Source organism: Bos taurus, chromosome X (genome assembly GCF_002263795.3).
Source record: "Bos taurus isolate L1 Dominette 01449 registration number 42190680 breed Hereford chromosome X, ARS-UCD2.0, whole genome shotgun sequence".
Taxonomy (NCBI): domain Eukaryota; kingdom Metazoa; phylum Chordata; class Mammalia; order Artiodactyla; family Bovidae; genus Bos; species Bos taurus.
The window spans coordinates 110444378-110468934 of record NC_037357.1 but is presented as its reverse complement, the minus strand read 5'-3'; the positions used below and the strand labels follow the sequence as shown (position 1 = coordinate 110468934).

At 35.8% G+C, this 24557-nt stretch overlaps 1 protein-coding gene across 9 annotated transcripts in view; it reads right to left on the bottom strand.

Annotated features, from left to right (window-relative positions):
- The window catches only part of DMD (dystrophin), a 2236915-nt gene that overhangs the window by 1835827 nt on the left and 376531 nt on the right, over window positions 1-24557 (bottom strand). For all 9 annotated transcript variants that reach the window (XM_024988361.2, XM_024988358.2, XM_024988360.2 and 6 more), the window contains exons 3-4: window positions 8421-8513; window positions 6917-6994 (exon numbers count right to left, since the gene is read on the bottom strand). In XM_024988361.2, coding sequence (XP_024844129.1) covers window positions 6917-6994; window positions 8421-8513 — 171 coding nt within the window. The remainder of the gene's footprint in view (window positions 1-6916; window positions 6995-8420; window positions 8514-24557) is intronic.

The following is a 24557-nucleotide window of genomic DNA, read 5'->3' as shown; positions in this document are numbered from 1 at the left end:
CAGCAAGTTGTATTACATTTTAATTATTGATTTTTAACTTCCTTGGCTAAAAATGATTTTTTTAATACTTGTAAGTTTTTCTTTATTAATATTCCTACCTGTGACTTTTGAAATAACTTGCTTTATTACCTACATAATTTATAATAGCCTTTTTATGCTTAGTTACTATCATCTCATTTAGAACTAAATTCAATCCCTAACCATGGCTCCCCATGTTCGCCTCTTCCCAGCCCCAACCTGCTACCTCTCTGATCCCCTTCTTACTGTGTTGTTTTCCACACTCAGCCCTCTCTACCTATTAAGTCCTATTTCCAAATGCTTTTTCTCCTCTAGATCTTTTTATTCCACTGTCTGTACCATACCCTAAAGGTAATTCCTGGCTCACTCCCCCACTTTCTTCCAATCTCTACCCATAAGACAATCTAACGAAAGGTATTCCCAAACATACTATTCTGTTTCTCTCTTCTTCATTCACTTACTTATCATTACATACATTACACACACACACACACACACACACACACACGCATACACATTTAATGTCCTCTGGTATGTGACTCTAAACTCCATGGCATAAAGGATAGTGTTTGTTGTGATCACTGACTGTAGTGTTCCTACTATTTGGAACCTGACATTCAGTAGACACTCAATAAATAATGTATTGAATGTAAATATACTAACTTTATTTTGTTGAAGATATGACTACTCAAAACATCCAATCAATGCCTCCCAATTTGAGAATTTGTGATTTTTAAAAGAAAATTTGAAATAGTTCTATCCACCACTTTACTTAATATGCTGATTTATTTACATCCCACCCCAGAATCATTTAGTAATCTACTATAGAATATTCAAGGCCAGTTTTAGGACAACAGTTGTGCACTTGAACATTCTCTTCAATTTAACTGTGTTTATATTTTAAGGTAATACTCAGAGGCTAAAAAACAAGTCCCTTGGAATATTTTCCATTTCTTTTGTACCTTATTTTATTACAAAATAATGGGAAATATAAAATGATAATACATTTACTTTTAAGCATTTATCTTGTGTCTTTTGGCCTGGGGCTAACTCAGGTAAAGTTTATTTCACTCTAGGTTTTCATTTATACTGGAGAATGTTTTACTTGAGATTCTGTCCTTTAATACAGAGACCTCAACTATATACCATATCTCACTAGGGCCTTGACTCAAATGGGAGCTTTGTGAAAATTCACTTTTGAAGGACTCCTTGTCCAACTTAATCCTCATTTGGGGGTCTTCTCCTGCTAAAACATTGGAATTTTCTCAAGATTTTCTATTATTTTAAATTCACTTATTTCAAGATTTTCTGTTTTCAGTAAGACATATAGGCTTCTTAGAAAAGATCTATATATTGCATTAATCATATTCTAACTTTGTATATTCACTTATCATATTTTATTAAACAATTTCATTATAAGATACAGGATATATGGTCAGATTGATAAATACGGCCATAATTTAGACTTTGGGAGGTTGCAAGATCAGGTTTACTTTCCTTTCCTACATTCCTCTTTTTACACTTAAAAAAAATGGATAGCCTACATACATAAAATATACTTAAGTGTACACCTTGATTAATTTTCTCAAAGCAAATGCAACTGTTTAATACACACCTGGTCAAAACATGGGATATCTTCAACACTTCTGATGATTACACCCTGCATTATAGAATCTAAGCACTCTTTTGACTTTTAAACTCATGAAACATTCTGCCTGTTTTTTAAATTTAAAGTGCATTATAGTAATTTACAGGTATATTTTGTGTCTCACTTATTTTGCTCAAATCACTTTCAGGAAATTGACTTATCTTGCATACTATGTGTCTGGCTTCCCAGATAGCACAGTGGTAAAGCATCTGCCTGCCAAAGCAGGAGACCACCTGCAATGCAGGACTCAGGGTTCAATCCCTGGGTTGAGAAGATCCCCTGAAGAAGGAAATGGCAATCCACTCAAGTATTTTTGCCTGGGAAATACCATGAACAGAGGAGCACGGTGGGCTACAGCCCATGGGGTCGCAAGAGTCAATGCAGCTTAGCAATGAAACTCCACCACTGTGTGTCACTATCATTTGTTCCTTTTCATTCTAATTTTGGCTATTACAAATGAAGCAGTTATAAACACTTTTTATATATAAAATATTATATGTATATAAATTTTTTTGGCAAAGATAGAAATGTAGCTATGTTATACGCTAAGGAATTAAATGTTGTGTCATAAGAATTGCACATTTTCATCCCATTTAGTATATAATGCCAAACTATTTTCAATGGCTGTCTAAATTATGTTTTTACCAGTTAGATGTGAGAGTTTATTTTATTCCAAACCCTCATATACACTCAGAATTATGAGTCTAATTTCAACCATTTGTGTGAGTTTGTATCAATATCTCATTGAAATTTTAATTTCCCCAATTATTCCTGAGGTTAAAAAACTTTCACATTATTTTTGAATTTCTGAACATCCTCTTTTGTGAAGCTCCTGTTCAAGTTTATTGCCCATTTTTTTACCATTGGATTTGTTTCTCATTCTCTAAAATTTAAAGAATCATAGGTATATCTAATATACTCAACAATGTAAAGGTGTCAGTCCTTTCCAAGCTGATCTAGACTTAACTCAATATTGATCATATTCAAAAGAAAGTTCCTGTGGAAATTTAAAAAGATGATTGTAAAATGAACCCAGAAATACAAAGGGACAATATAGCTAAAAAAATACTAAATAAGAAAAAAAGTGGTAAAATTCAGTTCGCCAGATAACAAGGTGCATTATAAAACTGAAGAATTCCTGGAGTAAGAAATGGCAACCCATTCCAATATTCTCTCCTGTAAAAATCAATGGGCAGAGAAGCCTAGTGGGCTACAGTTCATGGGATTGCAAAGAATCGGACATGACTGAGTGACTGAGATTATTATTACCTATCTATATAATTCATTGTATACTTTGAATATAGAATTCTATAAACTCAAGATCCAAAAATTTTCACTTTGTATACCTTAAATATATGCAAATTTTATTTGTCAACTATGCCGTCTATGGAGTTGCACAGAGTCAGACACGACTGAAGCGACTTAGCAGCAGCAGCAGCAGCATGCATTAATAGATATTGGAGGCAGCAGGATTAAGTAAGGTCCTAAAAATAATCAAGATGTACAACTTAAATCTATATAATTTTTGTAAATTATATTTCAATAAATCTGTTAAAGAATAATTTTAAAAAAAACTGGCATTGCCCATGGCATGGTATTCATGATGCATAGACAAATAGAACAACGGAAGTGATTTTAAGCCCAGAAATGAAACTACATATGAATGAAAAAAATTTTATATACTTAGCACTGGAGAATAGGCAAGCAACATTCTTTTTAACAGATGATATTGTCATTTAGATTCTAAGTGAAAAAAAAAAAAATAACCTGTATTTTAACCCATTCCCCTTACCATACACAAATGATTTCCAGGTGAAATACATATCCAAATCCAGATGGTAAAATAAAGCTCATATGGATAACAACAAAAGGTAATACCATCATTTCTTTTGGTAGGGAAATGTTTCATAAATAGGACATACAATTATAAAGTGGAAATTTATAAAAATGAACCATGTTAAAATGAAGGACTGCTCTTTATCAAAACATAGAGTGAGTTAGAATTTTAATCCAAAGGACTCATATCCAGAATATAAGAACAACTCATACTTTTGATAAAGTTCAAGTTAACTTTTTTCTGTTTTTGAGTCATGCCTTGGGCTTCACACCTAAGAAATATTTGGTTATTCCCAAAGTCACAGAAATTTTATTTTATGGTTTTTCTATTTCCAGAATTTCTTCTTGTCCTATATTGAAAATTGTGAACTTAATACTTATAATATGTATAGAGCCCCACCAGATTTACAATATATAATCACTATGTGAAAAACAAAACTCTATGGCTACATTAATCCACTACTTAGAGGAGATCCAACAGCTTACGTTTTAATGTGACATTCTTTTACTAGGAAGAGATCAATTTCTTCAGCTAGATTAAATCTAATAATTCTTTGAATTTTCTGCTGTTTTCCTTGCTCTTTTTTTTTAAATGAATTTATTTATTTTAATTGGAGGCTAATTATTTTACAATATTGTGGTAGTTTTTGCCATATATCGATATGAGCCAGCCATGGGTGTACTTGTGTCCCACCATACTGAACACCTCTCCCACCTCCCTCCCCACCCCATCCTTCTGGGTTGTCCTCAGATATATGCAGATGACACCACCCTTATGGCAGAAAGTGAAGAACTAAAGAGCCTCTTGGTGAAAGTGAAAGCAGAGAGTGAAAAAGTTGGCTGAAAACTCAACATTCAGAAACTAAGATCATGGTATCTGGTCCCATCACTTCATGGCAAATAGATGGGGAAACAGTGGAAACAGTGACAGACTTTATTTTTGGGGCTCCAAAATCACTGCAGATGGTGACTGCAGCCATGAAATTGAAAGACGCCTGTTCCTTGGAAGAAAAGTTATGACCAAATTAGACAGCATATTTAAAATTAGAGACATTACTTTGCCAACAAAGGTCCGTCTAGTCAAAGCTATGGTTTTTCCAGTAGTCATGTATGGATGTGAGAATTGGACTATAAAGAAACCTGAGCACCCAAGAATTGATGCTTTTGAACTGTGGTGTTGGAGAAGACTCTTGAGAGTCCCTTGGACTGCAAGGAGATCCAACCAGTCCATTCTAAAGGAAATCAGTCTTGAATATTCATTGGAAGGACTGATGCTAAAGACGAAATTCCAATACTTTGGCCATCTGATGTGAAGAACTGACTCATTTGAAAAGACCCTGATGCTGGGAAAGATTGAGGGCAGGAGGAGAAGGGGATGACAGAGGATGAGATGGCTGGATGGCATCACCAACTCAATGGATATGAGTTTGTGTAAACTCCGGGAGTCGGCGATGGACAGGGAGGCTTGGCGTGCTATAGTCCATGGGGTCACAAAGAGTCGGACATGACTGAGCGACTGAACCGAACCGAACCAGCTCTGAGTGCCCTGCTTCATGCATCAAACTTGCACTGGTCATCTATTTTACATATGGTAATATATATGTTTCTTACTTTGTAATAGAATACAAGGAATCAATACTTTAAAAAGACATTTTAAGTTCCCAATATTGTTAAAACATTTTCTTACTTTAAATTATAATGATCTTTCAAAATGTTCTATAGGATGAAATGATGCCATTTGCAGCAACACGGGGGGGACCTAGAGATTATCATACTAAGCAAAGTCAGAAAAAGAGAGACAAACACCATAGAGACAGAAACATCATTTACATGTGGAATCTAAAATATGACTCGTGAACATATCTATGAAACGAAACAGACTCACAGACATAGAGAGCAGACTTGTGGTTGCCAACAGGAGGAGGGGTGGGGGAGGGAAGGATTGGGAGTTTGAGATTAGCAGAGGCAAACTATTGTATACAGAATTGATAAATAACAAGATCCCACTTGCTGGGATAGCACAGGAAATTATATTCAAAATCCTGTGATAAATCATAATGGATAAGAAAATGGAAAAAAAAATATATATTTATAACTGAATCATATTGCTATACAACTGAAATTAACACAACATTGGAAATCAGCTATGGCTCAGATGGTAAAGAATCTGCCTGCCAATGCAGGGAACACAGGTTCGATCCCTGGGTGGGGAAGATCCCCTGGAGAAGGAAATGGAGGAATCCACTCCAGCATTCTTGCCTGGGAAATCCCATGGACAGAGGAGCCTGATGGGCTACAGTCCGTGGGGTTGCAAAAGAGTTGGACATGACTTAGCAACTCAAAACAATAGGACTCATACAAAGGAAAACATTCCATAGATGATCTTATTTTCCTGAAGAAAATTTGAAAATAGTTAATCACTGCAGGAAAATAATAAAAAGTATACAGTGTTTCTCTAAAATAACTTTCATAGGTTAAATATAACCTTTCATAAAAATGGACCAATTGCTATACCGCCTTCACTTTCATTTCGAGAGAGACGTCCTCTCCCTGCCAGATGAGCTAAGCAATATTTGGGGGAGTATACATTACTAATCTTTCAGTATGGTTATTTTAAGAGTATGTGATCAATTATTTGGATTTATCCTTGAAAGATAGACATAATATAATTAGGAAGCTACCAAAAATGCCTGGTAAATATATTGGTCAATTAGAAAGATTGTGGGAATTTAATAAGAAAGGAGGGCTGCCTCCAATGTCATGAGAGAGGGGAGGAATCTCAAAGTCATTCTGAGGAGGCAAGGAGTCCTTTCATGTACACACTTATTTAGATATGATTGTTGACTTTTTCTAATACCACACATCTATTTTCTCCTAGTTAAATCAAATCAGATACAGGAATAGAAAATAAATTTGCAACTCTTACGACAAGGTGAAATACTGATTTTTTCTGTGTAACTTTCATACTTGGATGTGCCATCTAAGAAACACTGGGTTAATTCAAACAAACTTCATCATCATCATGTGTGAACACACTTTATTCACAAAAAATAAGAATTGCTGAGTAAAAGCCATTTTCTGCACAGAAACACTGCTGTAAGGAGATAAGTTCACAACAGGACTTTATCTGTCCACAAAATATAACCTCATCATGAAAAATCTAAAAACAAGACAAAGTGGCTAAGCAGGCTACTGGTTCATAACTTTCCCTGCTCCCTATGGCTGCATGCACTTACTTTCTGTATCACATCAGCCACAAGCAGATGCACATGAACTTGAACACGTGCTCTTATTAACTGCTTTGAATTTCGAGAGAACCCGAAATGCTTTCTCTGTATTTGGGACCAAAGCCGTCACTCAAACATTAAGCAAGCTGTCTCATGGTATTCAGACTCTGTCCAGGGCTCCACTTACATTATTTTTCTGCAAGACCTGCAGTGCCTTGTTGACATTGTTCAGGGCATGAACTCTTGTGGATCCTTTTTCTTTTGGCTGAAAACAAAATGAAAATATGTTGACTGCTCAGGAGGAGAGAAAGACAATCTACCAGAAATGAAACAATTTCTACATTTCACTTTTCAGTTGGAATCATTTAAATGATCACAGGCTGCGAGGCATTAATATAATGAATTTAAGTGCTTTGGGTTAATTGCCCTTGTCATAGGAGTTTCTTAGCATGAATCAACCACTCCTCAAGAAAACTGATAACATTTTTTTTCTTTCACAAAAGCAATTTTGGTAATCTCTCCTTCATTATACAGTTCAGTTGAATGACCACCATGAGAAACATCAGCATGCATAAAGACATTTGCTAGGGATATAAATGAGTTAATTCCCACAATTTTTAGGAAAGTTTAAAAGAGATTTGAGCCTAGCAAAATTCTATAATGCCAAATAGGCTTAAAGGAAACTATTTCTGTCAATATTACCTTAATTGTCTTAGTCACTGAAGCTCAAAACCTCAATCATCTTCAGTTCTTTAAACCTTACCCTCAATCCCCAAAGTCTTACCTTGCCCTATAAATTTTAAACTAACATTTGTATAGTGTATTACAATTATGTAATATGCAGTATATATAATATATGTGTAATATATTGTATTACAATATATGAATTAACTCATTTAGTTGTGGAGGTTTAGAAAGTCTGACACTGTGATGCCTGCAATATTTACTCCTAAAATGAGATCTACCCTCCTAAAACAATTTTAACTGCAAAATACAATAGCATTAACTATAGGCACAATATTGTACAGTGGATGTCTGGAATTTATTCATCTTGAATGATTGAAACTCTACATCTATTGAACAGCAACTCCCCATTTTCCATATTTCATGTTAAGTGTTCTTATATCCTAAGAGTTCTTATCAGAAGGAAAGGGAAAAATAGAATTTTCCTACTTCTTTAAGTTTGTCTATATGACATGATGGACATTCATTAAACTCATGATAATCATTTCATGCTGTAAGTATGTAAGTCAAATTATTATGCTATATACTTGAAACATGTACAATGCTATATGTCAATTATATGTTAATAAAACTGGAAGATGAAAAGAAAAAAAGACTAAAAACAGTTAAAGTTAAAAGGTCATTAGGTATAAAAACCTTATTAAAATACATTCAATAACAGATACCAAACAATAGTAGAGAAGATTATCAATAACAGATACCAAATAATAGTAGAGAATAATATCTATTACTGCAAATTTCACCTTCTTGTTCTGCATATGATAGAACATGCCAAAGTAAAAATATTGAAGGTTGTTTTATTCAGAAATAGGTCCTATATAGCTACATCAGTAATTAGTAAATTAACGAAGTTTACTAGATCTCATAAAACTATGATGAGTTTGTTTCTGGTCTGAAATTTTGCTGAGGTTAATGCGAAGCTCTTATAAATATTTTAAGTCACATACCAGTTTTTGCCCTGTCAGGCCTTCAAGAAGGTCTAGGAGGCGTCTCCCATCCTGTAGGTCACTGAAGAGGTTTTCTATGTGCTGCTTCCCGAACTGAAATAAGAAATATACCCAATTAAATAAAGCATGCTTCCAGGTATCCATTTCTACGATTATGCCTTTTAAAATTTAAAGCTATGTTGAAGAATATTTAATGAGTCTAATGCTTAATCTGCCAACGGTGATGGATGGAAAGAGAACTTCAAGTAGAAAACAAAAACCAATAAATCATTATTCAGCCAAACCTATTATATATTTTTCTCAATAACAAGAGTTGGAGATTTATAGTCTAATGGATCTAATTAACTCATCTTTTCAAATGCTGATTCTATGAAGGAAAGAAAAAAATGTTTAAATTATCAGGCAGTTGGGCAATGTTTGGGGAGAAGTAAATACACCAAGGCAATGGCACCTCACTCCAGTCCTCTTGCCTGGAAAATCCCATGGACGGAGGAGCCTGGTGGGCTGCAGTCCATGGGGTCGTGAAGAGTTGGACACGACTGAGCGACTTCACTTTCACTTTTCACTTTCATGCACTGGAGAAGGAAATGGCAACCCACTCCAGTGTTCTTGCCTGGAGAATCCCAGGGATGGGGGAGCCTGGTGGGCTGCTGTCCATTGGGTCGCACAGAGTCAGACATGACTGAAGTGACTTAGCAGCAGCAGCAGCAGCAAACACACCAAGAAAGACTACAAATAATTTGCCTTGGGTGGGTACATAAAATGTAACCATTTAGCATGCTTGGAAACATAATATGTAATCATTGAGGGTTCACCATCCTTCACCCATAATTCTCTGCATATACATTTTGCATGCTGCCTTAGAATGATCTAGTCACATGTTGGATGGCTCAAATTTTAAAACAATATGATTTAAATTAAGTGAGATAAGTCGGTAAAAGCTTTTCATATATTTTCTTACTTTTATACTTGGGAATTATATTGCAGGAAAAAAATAGCCACTAATAACTTCTAACATTTTTGGAGTAACTATTCATAAGAACTAACTATTCATAAGAAACATCCCACTAAATAAATTGATTTATAATTTGTGTAACATTTCTATGAGGTTAGCATTGGTATACTCATGCTATTCATGACACAGAGGTTGAGCATATGGCCCTTTGTTACAAAACAAAAAGATGATAAAACCAAGTTTTTGGCCCAGATCTGTCTAATTCCTGGGGCTCTTGTTCATTCTATTTTATTGGGCTGCTTACTTGGCCTTTTCCTCCTTCCATCTGATTATCTTTCAAAGATTTTATTTCTTCTGTCATGACCCCAAATATTTCTTTCTGGTTTAAAGCCTCCAATACCTTCATATGAAATCATTCACAACTCTTTAATTACCCAAGATATCAAGAAAGCCCTAATTTATCAATGACAGATGTTTATTGAGCACCAATAAACTTGGACTAGGTGCTAGAACATACACTAGTAAATCAGTTGGATATGACCCCCGTCTTCATGGAACTTTGAGTTGAGCAAGGAAAACAAATATTTCTAAAAGGTAATGCTATGGGGGAGCAGTAAAAGAAACTCAAGAGCAATAACCATGGGAATTCCCATAGTCTGAGGATCAGGAAATACTTTCCTCACGATGTCACACGATGGGTCTAACATTAGCCTTTGGGTAATTGTCCTTTCCTTATCCACTCCCTCAATCACACACAAACTTCAGATTTCACACAGCTCAAGAAGAACCCTGGTTTCCAGTCAAAAGACATCTCTGAAGCTTCTAAGATTGAAGACAGAGGATTCAGGATCTCCCTACAGCCAGGCAGCCATGTCTAAGACAAGTCCTGTCAGTGTCCAGATGTGTCACTTAATGAGAACACTGACCACTTCAAAAAGTCTACCAGTCCCTCCATACTCAGCTTTGGGAATCGAGCCACGTATGTGCTTTGACAAAGATAAATACAAGTCATTCTTTTGAAATTCTATTCAAATAGTTCTGATTTAAAATTCCAGGGCAGGGACTTCCCTGATGGTCCAGTGGTCAAGAATCTGCCTTCGAATGCAGGGGAGATGGTGAACCCTTGGTTGGTGAATGTCTTGGTTGGGGAACTAAGATCTCATGCCATGGGACAACTAAGCCCATGTGAAGCAAATACTGAGGCCACAAGCCACAGAAACACAGCCTGGATGTTTCAATGGAGATCCTATGCGCTGGAACTAGGACCTGACACAACCAAAATGTATATACAAATATATATTTTTAATGTAAATAAATATTTATATATAAATAAAATTCTAGTGGCAAAGAGACCACAAAACACTATGTTACTAGAACATTTAGAAAGTACTTTTACTATACATAATGTACAGGTAAATATTGAAACAACAATGCCATTTTCATGAAAAATGAAGAGAAGCCCTCTACTAATAAGCAAAGAAAATGAAAAAATGAACCTGTCAAGAAATCTCATATATAATCCAGAGTAACTTGGCAGTGGTGGTGGGGAATATTAAGATTTTATTTTCATATTGGTTAAAGGTCTACAATACCTTGAAAATGCTCATTTTTTTTTTTCTAAGAGCAAATTTTCCTTTTGAGAAGTGTGTGACTTCTAAACTTATTGACAAAAACAATATTTCATAGTGAAATGTGTGAGGTTTTGAAGAAAATTAAATTTAGTTAGTTGACAGAAATACTTATTCTTAATAAAATGTATATATCTAGATAGACAGATAGACTGATAGATAATAAAGTATGTCAAACCAGGAAGGAAGCGGGTGGCAAAATGTTCATTCAAAAAGAATGGCAGGGACTTGGAAAGGCCTAAGTCTTGGGGCAAAGAATAAAACATTAACCCCAAAGTTGTCAGAATCACCTAGCATCCAAGATACAAGGAGTAGAAAGATTATGCTTTTGGACAAGGAGCTGAGATGAAGATCAACAAGGCAAACAGCATCTTGCTTTGATACAAGCTTATACATAAGGACCAGGTATTTTATAATTTTCCCTTTTAAACTGGAATCAAACAAAACAGAAAGGGAGGGAAGGACTGGAGGCTAATCAGAGGCCTCCAGGCACATCTCATTGGGGCACCTAGAAAGCAGTGAGGTGATACAGAAAAAGATAGTTCCTGATATATATAACATTCAAACTCATGCAATCAGTGATATATTAAAGTATGGCAATAGAAATCCAATGTATATTTGTTACAGCCACCATGATCTCTAATAGAGTGCTTCTCAGAATGTTCCACTAAAGCATCCTTCCAGCAGATAAGACTGAATGTATTTATCTAGGAGCCTAGCAGTGAAAAGTATATAGTGACGGCAGGTTCAAAATTTCTTATGAAAGCATATGTTTTATGTTAAGGATTCGTGGAGATTTTATCTTCCTCACTTAATGCATGTTGAACTTAAAAGTAATTTCAAGCACTTTGATTGAAATTTCCCCTCCTATGGTCTAATTAAAGTGATGCTCAAAGAAATGTACAATATTTAGCCTGTAACTACATGGATGTTCAGGTGCTCAGTCTTATTCCTCCTGGACTATGCCTACCCTGAGGAAACCAAGTCTTTTCTCTTGAATGGTTTTCTCTTCTTTCCTAGATCCCATACCTCATTCCTCATTCCATACATAGGTATGATGTAGCAAAAGTTGCACACATTTCTGAGACAGAAATAGCTAATTTTTTTTGAACCGAGGTCTTCTATTTACCAGCTTCACTGTCTGAGGCAAGTGACTTAGTCTTTCTGAGGGACAATCTATTCAATAATAAAATGGGGATTGAAATAATACCACACCAGAGTCTTAAGCTTCTAAGGCTTAAGTGAAACAGTGTAGGTGTGCTATACAGACTTGGCAAACATTAGGCACACAGTAAATACAGGATGATGTTTTCGTTTTGTTTTGTTTTAGTCTATTATTCCTTGGCTTCTCCTTCTTTGGCCAAATATGAGAAATAAATTCAGTTATGGTTAACTACTGAATCTACCAGAAAATACAGAGCTCACATACAATGCGTTCCGTTTCCTCTTAGATGCCCCTCCATATTCAATTACTAATACTAGTAAATGTGGATGGCACGGGGGGAATACTCAGAGCCTTCAAGTTCTTTATCTTACTTTACCGTTTTATTTTTCCCTTTGGTTACTTTTAATTGTCTTTTGTTTTCTTCCCTTTTCATCTTCTGTGAGAGACATCTGCCATGTCTTTTTGTTGCAAGTGACACATCATGCAAACAGTAGTTTTCTTTAAAACCCCCCTGTGTTTAATGGCTTTCTTTTCAAGTGTCTGAAAATAATCTTATAAAACACATAAAACATTAAGTGCCTTCAGCCATATGACCCTGTGGCTCTCTATCTTCAATTGCTTTCATGATTAATATTTTCTTTAAAAAGGAAATTTTGGTATTACTCAGAAATTTCCTACCTTCACTTATTTTCATCTTCCTTGCTAACCCAAATATCAAGATGAAAGGACCATAAAATGAGATAGCAGTCCTCCTAGATCATGGTCAGGATGACAGAACTTCTGTATTTATATATATATTTTATATATTTATACATAAACAATGTAAAGACAATGTTTAAAAAAAAACTCAGGTTTATTGGTAAGTGGCATAAACACAGTAAAAAAAAAATCAAAGTAAAAAAATGAGAAAGGGATAGAAATAAATTAAAAATCATCTCAATGGCTTCTGACTCTTCAGAGCTGTGTCAGTCTTCTAACCAGTAAATACAGATAATTCAACAGCATGCTCCAATAAAAGGTAAAGAGGCAAAGAATAATTGAACATAGCCTTCTGGTTACAGAAAGATCAGCCTCTGGACATCTATGTTGCTAAGAAAATCAAGATACTTCTCTGTGATTCTGAATCTTTAGCTATGAGAAACATCAAGAGCAAGAGAACACCAAAAAGGAGGGCAAAATTGATTCCAAACTTATTGGTAAAACCTGTTGATCAGTTCTTGATAAAAAATAATTCAATCCATTGTAAGCATAAGTTGTAAAAAGTATTTTATAAGATATTTTTATTGAAGTATAATATACATATAGGCTACCCAGGTGGCACAGTGGTAAAGAATCTGCCTGCCAAGCAGGAGACACGGATTCAACCCCTGGGTGGGGAAGATCCCCTGGAGTAGGAAATGGGAACCCACTCTAGTACCTTGCTGGGAAATACCACAGACAGAGGAGTCTGGCAGGCTACAGTCTATGGGGTCACAAAAACTTGGACATGACTGAGTGACTGAGCACAATGTGAGCACAATACAAACACAGGAAAGTACACATATCTTAAGTGTTAGCTCAGTGAATCTACACAAACTAAACACATTTATATTATCATAACCTCCATGGAGAAAAAGAATATGACCAGCACCCTCAGAGCTTTCTCACACCCACTTCTGTGTACTAGCCCTTCCAAGGGTGATAACTGTACTAACTTTTAATACCACAGATTAGTTTAGCCTTGAAAGGAGTCTCCTATAAACAGAAGAATAATGCTGGTTTAGTTGTCTCCTTTTGGAAAACCAATAATTGAAAGACAGAGAGAATTTGGAAAAAAAGAAGTTGTAATGATGAAGTATGTTTTACAAAGCATAGTGCTGTAATACAATGAGTAAAAATATTCTCTCTACATCCAGAATGCCATAGTTCAAATCTCAGCTCTACCATATTTCATGTGTGTGATATGAGCATGTAACAATGTCTTTGTGTCTTACCCTTTATCATCTGTAAAACAAGGATGTACTACTACCTAATTTGTGATGATGCTGTAAAGATTTAAATGCATTAGGGGTAGAGTTTTGTTCTAAGATGTACTTAGATAGTTTCATGAATGGATAGCATCATGAATTTATGCCAAATTGTTTAACCCTAATAATCCATATTTTCTAAATTCTGCTTAGAACTTTCAGCTCTAAGTAACAGAAGTGGTCAATTTCAAAATATTAGTATGGGGATTAAATGAGTTAATAAGTATAACTGTGGTGCTGGAGAAGACTCTGAAGACTCCCTTGAACAGCAAGGAGATCAAACCAGTCAATCCTAAAGGAAATCAACCCTGAATATTCATTGAAAAGACTGATACTGAAGCTGAAGCTTCAATACTTTGGCCACTTGATGCAAAAAGACAACTCATTGGAAAAGACCCTGATGCTGGCAGACACTGAAGGCTGGAGGAAAAGGGGATGACAGAGGATGAGATGGTTGGATAGCACCACAGACTCAGTGGACATGAGTTTGAGCAAACTCCAGGAGCTAGTGAAGGAAAGCCTGGCATGCTGCAGCCCATGGGGTTGCAAAGAGTTGGATGCAACTGAACAAGTATAAGGTATCCAACACATTTCCTGACATAGGAAATGTTCCATAAAACCTAATCACATTTCATATTTCCCCTCTTTGGTTAAATGGAATCACCTGGAAATAAAGTAGGACTCTCCTTTGAGGGTATCAGGATCCTAGCAGGACTTGGATAACTTGAAGAGAGTTAATAAGGGACAATTTACAAAGATGAGGTCAGGGTAGAAAGAAATCACCAAAACAGGTACTAAAGAAGTGTAATTATCACTCCTGGACACAGGAATGAAGAGAAAGAGACTGGTTACTGGGTCCTGAACAGAGAGAGTAGAGAGGGTCACCCGACAGGAGTTCTGATATTTGGGTGATGAATGCAGCTATCCTGTGATAAATAAATGCCCTGATATCTCTTTCCTCCCTTCCTCTGATCTCCTGTAAATGCTCCCAAGAGCCAAATCCAATTGGAAGCCAGAGGACAAGAAGTCTGCTGATATCATCCACAGAAATCAGCCCCCCAGGGAAGAAAAAGGCAGAGAGAGGACCTAGAAGAATAAACCAAAGACACATTCAACATTCCCCAGACAGGAGGAAAAGATTCCCTTGATCCATAGGATCACTGTCAAGGATGCCCATGTCAGAAAATAAGTGAAGGCCCCAGTGGTCCTCCTCAAATCGTCTATATTATTTCTATCTCTGGCAATGTTGTTTTAAAGACTCAAATGTATGACTGGAACACTCTCCTCTAATAGGGATATCAAAGTACTGGATTGTTTAGTGGGCTTTAATGGATGAAACTTAACATATATTATTCATTATTCCTCAGCATCAGATCCTTTTAAACTTCTATGTACCAAAATAGCACTAAAATCTGAGCTACAAAGATAATGTTTTAAAAAATTAAGTTATTCCTTGGAGTTAATCAAGTGCTCAAGAGCTAAGTTAGATAATAGTTTTACACTTTCTCCAGGTATAAAATGTTATTTGTCAGTAACTCGTTATAAAACATAATCACTAGGACTCAATGTGTATGTTATACTATCAAGTACACAAGAAGAGATTCAACCAGATTGCACATTAGAACTTAAAACAGCAGCCACAACAATAGTTAATGGAAATCAAGTCATTATCTGTAAATGTTCTATTATAAAAATAAAGTGTGCTTAACCAAGAGTCAGCAATCATTTGTTGTCTGATCAGGTCTATCTTTAATTTGTTTTGTAATAAAATTGAATCCTTAACCGAGGCCTGTGTTTTCTCATCTGTAAATGAGATAGATCAGTACTAACTCAATCACCAGCTATGCTGGAAAAAAAAAATAGTAAAATTATGCTATGCTATGCTAAGTCACTTCAGTCGTGTCCGACTCTGTGTGACCCCACAGACGGCAGCCCACCAGGCTCCCCCATCCCTGAGATTCTCCAGGCAAGAACACTGGAGTGGGTTGCCATTATAGGTAATCTTTATTTGTAGATATAATGTTAATATACTTCACAAATAGTTAAAATAATAGAAACCTTATAAACTATGATTGTAGTTAATTATGTTATATCATCTTTAAATATCACCTATAAATTTAGAATTCTGAAAGTGAAATTCAGTTTTTCTACTGAATCACAAAGATATAAGATGTAAGCTTGAGATAGCCAGTGAGGGAAATGGAGATTGGTTCTATTCTATGCCAGTAGAGGCTTTTGTAGCAGAAAAAAAAAAAAATAGTACAGTATAAAGTTTGCAAGAAGAAGCCCTTCATTTCAAAGCATCTAAATAATACTCTGATTCTTCAAAAAGGAAAAAAAAGTACTGTGACACAGTGGGTACACTCACTAGAGAAATGTGAACTATTGGCTCTTAGCTTCAGGCAAAAGGCAGAGGGAGAAAGAACCATTCGAACTTGTTCAGATCCAGTAGAATGAGACTTTATGGTCAAAGGACATCTGAAGATGCCTTTAATAAATAAATGTAAACTTTATTTTTGAAATTAATATTCTTATAATTTCTCAAATACACTGCAGTACAATTGGGTGTGGACAATTATGTGACAAGACACAGCCTCTTCCTAATCATTTCCTGCCCCTACCTACTAGAAAGGCAGCCTTAGACTATTTATTCTCTCTTCTTCTATGCTTATGAAGTGAGTCTGCCAATAATCAGTATCAAATCAAGGGCACAGGAAACACACAGAATGGAAAAATGTCACATAGGATGGAATATTTGAATAAGAGCTTCTGTCCTCATTATACCTCTATTTCCTTCTGATAGGTTGACCCATATGAAACTTTAAATTCTGTACTCAAATAGGATCAAAATTTGGCAATTTCATATGATTCAATCTCATATATTTTGTATTGACATATGTAATAAACATTCAGTGCTTAGTTTATGTCAGCCACAATTGTCTGCCCTGTACATGGATTATTTTAATTAATTATTTTAACAATCAGTTCAAAGTATCCCCATTTTACAGATGACAAAACTGAGATATAGAGAACAAAGTGAATAAGTGGTAGATACGAATCCAAACCTAAATCAGGTGGTATAGTTCCAGATTTATTAACCATTCTTTGACCATAATGTAATTAAGGGTCAGTGCTATATAAGTTTTACTTGTGTACTTTAATGATGTCTTTCAATAAAGTAAGGATAATTTAACTAATTTATTCTTTTTATTTCCCCCTAGGTTTCTGAACATCAGATATAGGTATAGGACCTACAAGAAAAAGATGCTTCTAATTTTAGGTTGAATTAGTAATTAAAAGGTAATAACGATGATAATTCTACATATGTACACTAGAAAAATTCCACAATGTCTTACATTTCTATTGTTATATCACTCTCTTAGCAGGGATGCCTTGATAAATCCAGCAAATATTGTTCTAGAGATGAAAACAAATTTTTAATATGCAGAATTCACTCAAAGGTACGTGGAGAATCACTTTTTAAATGTCATTAAATTAAAATACAAAAACAATTCCCCCACACTGAAAACTTCAGTTCAGTTCAGTCACTCAGTCGTGTCTGACTCTGCGACCCCATGGACTGCAGCACACCAAGCTTCCCTATCCATCACCAACTCCTGGAGCTTGCTCAAACTCATGTCCATAGAGTTGGTGATGCCATCCCACCATCTCGTCCTCTGTCGTCCCCATCTCCTCCCACCTTCAATCTTTCCCAGCATCAGGGTCTTTTCCAATGAGTCAGTTTTTCACATCAATCAGCTGGCCAAAGTATTACAGTTTCAGCTTCAGCATCAGTCCTTTCAATGAATATTCAGGACTGATTTCCTTTAGGATGGACTGGTTTGATCTCCTTGTAGCCCAAGGGACTCTCAAGAGTCTTCTCCAACACCACAGTTGAGCATCAATTCTTGAGCGCTCAGTTTTCTTTATAGTCCAACTTTCACATCCATACATGACTACTGAAAAACCATAGCTTTGATTAGGCAGACTTTTTTGGCAAAGTAATGTCTCTGCTTTTTAATATGCTGTCTAGGTCGGGCATAGCTTTTCTTTCAAGGAGCAAGCGTCTTTTACTTTCATGGCTGCAGTCACCACTGCAGTGATTTTGGTGCCACTAAAAACCTAGAAGGCTATAAATCGACATAGAATGAATATAATTCTTAAAAGTGAAGAGGATTGAATAATAGTAAGTAGAAGGAACAGCATTACTCATGCTTTTAGTGCAGTGATTTCCTGAGAGATCCACCTAAACATGCCAATTACTTATTGAAAGTCTTCCATGTGAGATTCACACAGTTACATGTTAAAGAATATAACATCTGGGGTCAAAGAGGACTTTATTTAATTATAATTCTAACTTTACCCAATGGTGTGAATTTGGATAAATGATTTAGAAATTTGTTTATTTTCCTCTTGTGTCAAAGGAGGGAGAGTAGTTAAGTTAAACAACTAAATGTAACAGCTATTAGTCACCTACTTTTTATTGTGCCCAGTGCTGGGAATAATTGGGAAGATAGATGATAAAAAGATATTGCCATTGTTTTTGCTGCTTTAGTCACAGTATATGAAGGATGTATGCATTTAAACAAGTGTACATATAGCACCTATAAATAGTAGTGTTTTAAGAACAGTGCCAGCACAAACAAGAGAGATGTCACCTTCACTTGAGAGGCATAAGAGAAGCAGGAATCCTAGAAGTGAATTTACAACATTGAATACAAAATTAACAAGATGTGAAAAGAGGAAAAGAATATCAAGCAGAGCGACATTTCAGATGCTAAGGATCAGATAAACTACATTAAGCTATGATAAATCGGGTCATAGAACACAGGGTATATGTAGGGATGGTAGAGATGAGACTTGAGATATATGAGTCATCTCAGCAAAGGGGACTGACTTGGTCTGCCAACCTAAAGGAGATTGGGTAAATATCTAATGGTCATTTGTTTTCATTCTTTTGAACAAGGTATGCAATTTTGAAGTGATTAACATTTTTTTCACATTAATATATAGACTGATATTTTAAGATAGTTAATATTATTTAAGAAAGGCCAACATAGCCATTGTTCAGAGGTGAATTTTGGAGTCCTAATAATCCAGGAGAACTATTCTTGTGTGGAAATATTACTTTAAAAGGGAGTCATGTTGTTCAGGAGCAACTGCTTTAAATTATAAATATGAGCTCCTTAAAATTCTAAGCAGTTATCTACCTTTCCATTGGAACTTGTTCTTTGTTTTTTGTTTTTTGTTTTTTTGCAAAAGTGGAGTTCACTATCCATGGTAGATTAACCACAGAACTGGGCCAACTATTTCATCCTTTCCTGAAACCATGTCCTTTGCAATGGGACTTTGCTCTTCTTCTCATGAGGAAGCGGTTTCTATTTTTCTATCTCTGGAATCCGGGCTGGCCATTGCCTTTCTTTGTCCAACAGAATACAATGCAAGTGATGTTGTTCTACTTGCAAATGTCAGCCTCACAAAGGGTTGAACACTTTTGCTCTCTTGTTCCACGGTTCCCCCTTCATCATAAGAACACACCTTAGCCAGATAACTAGAAGATGATACATGTGAAGCAGAACCAAATTTTCCCAGTAGTCCCAGATATGGTACCTCAGACACCAGACTGGCTGACAACCAGACATGTGGGAGAGCTTAGGCAAGATTAGCAAGGACACCTGTCAAACCACAGCTAGCTAGAGACACATGAATAATCCCAGCAGAGAACTGAAGAACTTCCTGGTTGAAGATCTGAAAGACTAATAAATACCTGTTGTTCTAACCTACTGAGTTTCAAGGTAGAGTGTTACACAGCAAAAGCTAACTGATAAATGTTAGTAATATACACAACTGATAAATATTAGCAAGATGGTAGGAAGAGTGAAATCATGTTTAAAATCAAACCCCATACCTGTTGGAAACTCTCAGAGGGCTCAAACAAACCTTGTGTGCACCAGGACCCAGAGACCCCACAGAGACATTCCCCAAGGAAAAGACATGCAAAAAGGCAAAATGGTTGTCAGAGGAGGTGTTACAAATAGCTATGAATAGAAGACGTGAAAAGCAAAGGAGAAAAGGAAAGATATACCAATTTGAAATCAGAGTTCCAAAGAATAGCAAGGAAAGATAAGAAAGCCTTCCTCAGCGATCAGTGCAAAGAAATAGAGGAAAACAATAGAATGAGAAAGTCTAGAGATCTCTTCAAGAAAATTAGAGATACCAAGGGAACATTTCATGCAAAGATGGGCTCAATAAAGGACAGAAATGGTATGGCCCTAAGAGAAGCAGAAGATATTAAGAAGAGGTGGCAAGAATACACAGAAGATCTATACAAAAAAGGTCTTCATGACCCAGATAATCACGATGGTGTGATCACTCACCTAGAGCCATTCTGGTATGCGAAGTCAAATGGATCTTAGGAATAATCACTAAGAACAAAGCTAGTGGAGGTGATGGAATTCCATATGAGCTATTTCAAATCCTAAAAGATGACACTGTGAAAGTGCTGCACTCAATATGCCAGCAAATTTGGAAAACTCAGCAGTGGCCACGGGACTGGAAAAGGTCAGTTTTCATTCCAATCCCAAAGAAAGGCAATGCCAAAGAATGCTCAAACTACTGCACAATTGCACTCATCTCACATGCTAGTAAAGTAATGCTAAAATTCTCAAAGCCAGGCTTCAACAGAATGTGAACCGTGAACTTCCAGATGTTCAAGCTGGATTTAGAAAAGGCAGAGGAACCAGAGATCAAATTGCCAACATCCACTGGATCATCGAAAAAGCAAGAGAGTTCCAGAAAAATATCTACTTCTGCTTTATTGACTATGCCAAAGCCTTTGATTGTATGGACCACAGTAAAATCTGGAAAATGCTTAAAGAGATGGGAATACCAGACCACCTGACCTGCCTCTTGAGAAACCTGTATGCAGGTCAGGAAGCAACAGTTAGAACTGGACATGGAACAACAGACTGGTTCCAAATAGGGAAAGGAGTATGTCAAGGATGTATACTGTCACCCTGCTTATTTAACTTATATGCAGAGTATGTCATGAGAAACACTGGGCTGGATGAAGCATAAACTGGAATTAAGACTGCCAGGAGAAATATCAATAACCTCAGATATGCAGATGACACCACCCTTATGGAAGAAAGTGAAGAAAAATTAAAGAGTCTCTTGTGGAAAGTGAAAGAGGAGTGAAAAAGTTGGCTTAAAGCTCAACATTTAGAAAATGAAGATCATGGCATCTGGTCCCATCACTTCATGGCAATAGATGGGGAAACAATGGAAACAGCGACAGACTTTATTTTCTTCAGCTCCAAAATCACTGCAGATGGTGACTGCAGCCATGAAATTAAAGATACTTGCTCCTTGGAAGAAAATTTATGACCAACCTAGGTCGCATATTAAAAAGTAGAGACATTACTTTGCCAACAGAGGTCCATCTTAGTCAAAGCTATGGTTTTTCCTGTGGTCATGTATGGATGTGAGAGTTGGACTGTGAAGAAAGCTGAGCACTGAAGAATTGATGTTTTTGAACTGTGGTGTTGGAGAAGACTCTAGAGAGTCCCTTGGACTGCAAGGAGATCTGACCAGTTCATCCTCAAGGAAATCAGTCCTGAATATTCATTGGAAGGACTGATATTGAAGCTGAAACTCCAATACTTTGGCCAGCTGATGTGAAGAACTGACTCATTGGAAAAGACCCTGATGCTGGGAAAGATTGAAGGCAGGAGGAGAAGGGGGCAACAGAGTATTAGATGGCTGGATGGCATCACCGACTCAATGGACATGAGTTTGAGTAAACTCGGCAAGTTGGCAACAGACAGGGAGGCCTGTGGTGCTGCAGTCCATGGGTCCCAAAGAGTTCGACATGACTGAGCAACTGAACTGAACTGAACTGAAATGTTCATATATGAATGTTTCTACACAAGAGGAAGAAATATGAAAAATTAAACTGTATTATAAAAATTGCTAAATTATTTATGAAAAATTTTAAAAAGCCCGTGGAATTTTTGCACAAAAGAACTCCAAGCTAGGAAACATTTCACTGGTGAAGTTGAAAATGAGCAAAAAGTCACTATCTGTGGAGATTTGACTTAATGGATTATCTGGAAAAGAGCACAATCAATATGCTCTATAGAGCTCCTTCAATTCCATCTTGCAAAAAAAATAAAGTTCAGCAAAGCCCTATTTAAAAAGAAATTCTCAGCTTCATGGAGCAAGTAAAAAATGTGTAAATCTTAAAAGATATTTAATGCTATCTTTAATAAAATATGTGTGTGTGTGTTTTTAAGTTCTGGGTTCATTATATGCTGTAAAAAAAAAAAGGAAAAGATTCTATTTCTTGCTCAACATGCTCATTTGAAGTTCACTTGAATCTCATGAGAAGTTAAAAAAAGGAAAGGAACACTTTTTCACTCTTTTATTTTCTAGTTTTTTTACTCTGTTGTCACTTTAGATAAAAATTTCTGTTTGTCTTATTTTCTTCATTGTAAGTTCTAATTTATAGTGGTTTTTCATTCAGATGTTTTCAAAATAAAAATAGTGAATCTAAACAATTCTCTCTGAATTAAACTGTCACCTTTGCTTAGTGTTTCTAGAATAATGCATTTTTAAATAAATTAAGCTGAATAACAGCCAAAGGGAAGTAGTTAGGTTTGACACATTTTCCTCCCAAAGCTCATGAGCAAAATTTTAAGTTGTCTTGTAAATTAATTGGAAAATCTTAATAGGCAACTGTTTGTTTCAAAAATAGAAAAATAGTTTAATAGCTCTTTAAATAGAAGTTTTTACCAGGACTTTTCTACTATTGCATGACTTGACTGTAAAAGGTGCCTAATTTAATAATTCATTTGTATCAATACCAGACATTTGCTCATTATAAAATACTGCTTTTCAAAATGTTCTATTTTATGAACACAGCAACTGTCCAAAAACATTACTGAGCAAAAAGGAAAAAAATCTTGCCTTAAAAATATATTAATTGATTTTTTAATTTTGACTCACCTGGTTAAATGACCTTTCTTAGTTTCTTAAATTTAAATACTACTGGGAATGCATTAGCAATCTGTTACTGATCTTGGACTGTAAGATTTGAAATGGAGGTTTAAATACAAACTTCAAATCTAAAGTAGAAAGAATAATTTTAATTGTTAGGTTTTTAAAATGGGTTCTTCTTTTAAAACGAATGAATGTACTTCATGAAAAAAAAGATACACATAATATTAAAAAGAAATAAAAGGCATAATCTCATCACAAAACTAGTGTCAACATGTTTATATATTTTGCACAGTCTTTTATCTATTCATATATAAGTACTTTTTTCAAATTTGAATTATCTTATATTTCTAGTTTTTCCTTTCTTGTCTTCTGCTTCTTCATCTTCCTCCTTCATTCCCTGTTCTCCTCCTTTATCAACCAAAGTAACATTTTTGAGTGTTTCTTAATTAAACCAAGATGCTTTAAGAATTTCATGAACAGTGTCAAACTTATTCTGATTGATATTAGAAGGAATTAGTGAGAAAGGTTTTGCTTCTACCTTTTTAGACATGAGGATATTTTAAGATTCAGCAGTCTTAAGTAGATTCACCAAGGTGTTTAAACTCAGATTTAAATCTATTTCCTCTAACTATGAAAGCTATGATGGTTTTTCCAGTAGTCATGTATGGATGTGAGAGTTGGACTATAAAGAAAGCTGAGCACCGAAGAATTGATAACTTTTGAACTGAGGTGTTGGAGAAGATTCTTGAGAGTCTCTTGGACTACAAGGAGATCCTAAAGGATTTCAATCCTTTAGGAAATCAGTCCTGAATATTCATTGGAAGAACTGATGCTGAAGCTGAAGCTCCAATACTTTGGCCACCTGTTGCAAAGAACTGACTCATTAGAAAAGACCCTGATTCTGGGAAAGATTGAAGACAGGAAGAGAAGGGGACAACAGAGGATGAGATGGTTGGATGACATCACCTACTCGATGGACATAAGTTTGAGCAAGCTCCGGGAGTTGGTGATGGACAGGGAAGCCTGGTGTTGCAAAGATTCTGACACATCTGAGCAACTGAACTGACCTGATGAAGGCTATAGTTTCATACCTATTCACCCCACTTTCTTGTTTTCCATTTGTTGCTTTTATTGACCCTCCTATGATAAATGTTTCCATGTATAACTAAACAAAAATCTATAATAAATTCTTTTGAAAAAAAGAAGGCATCATGGTGAAGCCTCCATGTATATGCTATTAAAAACAGATTCTTTTATTGGCATCCTTGCAACCATGGCTCCATTAAAGACTCACAATCATGTTTATCTTATACTGTACTATCATTATCAAGACCAGAAGCTAAAAATGTGCCTCTGTCTAAGATGAAAAGATGACTCTTCAAA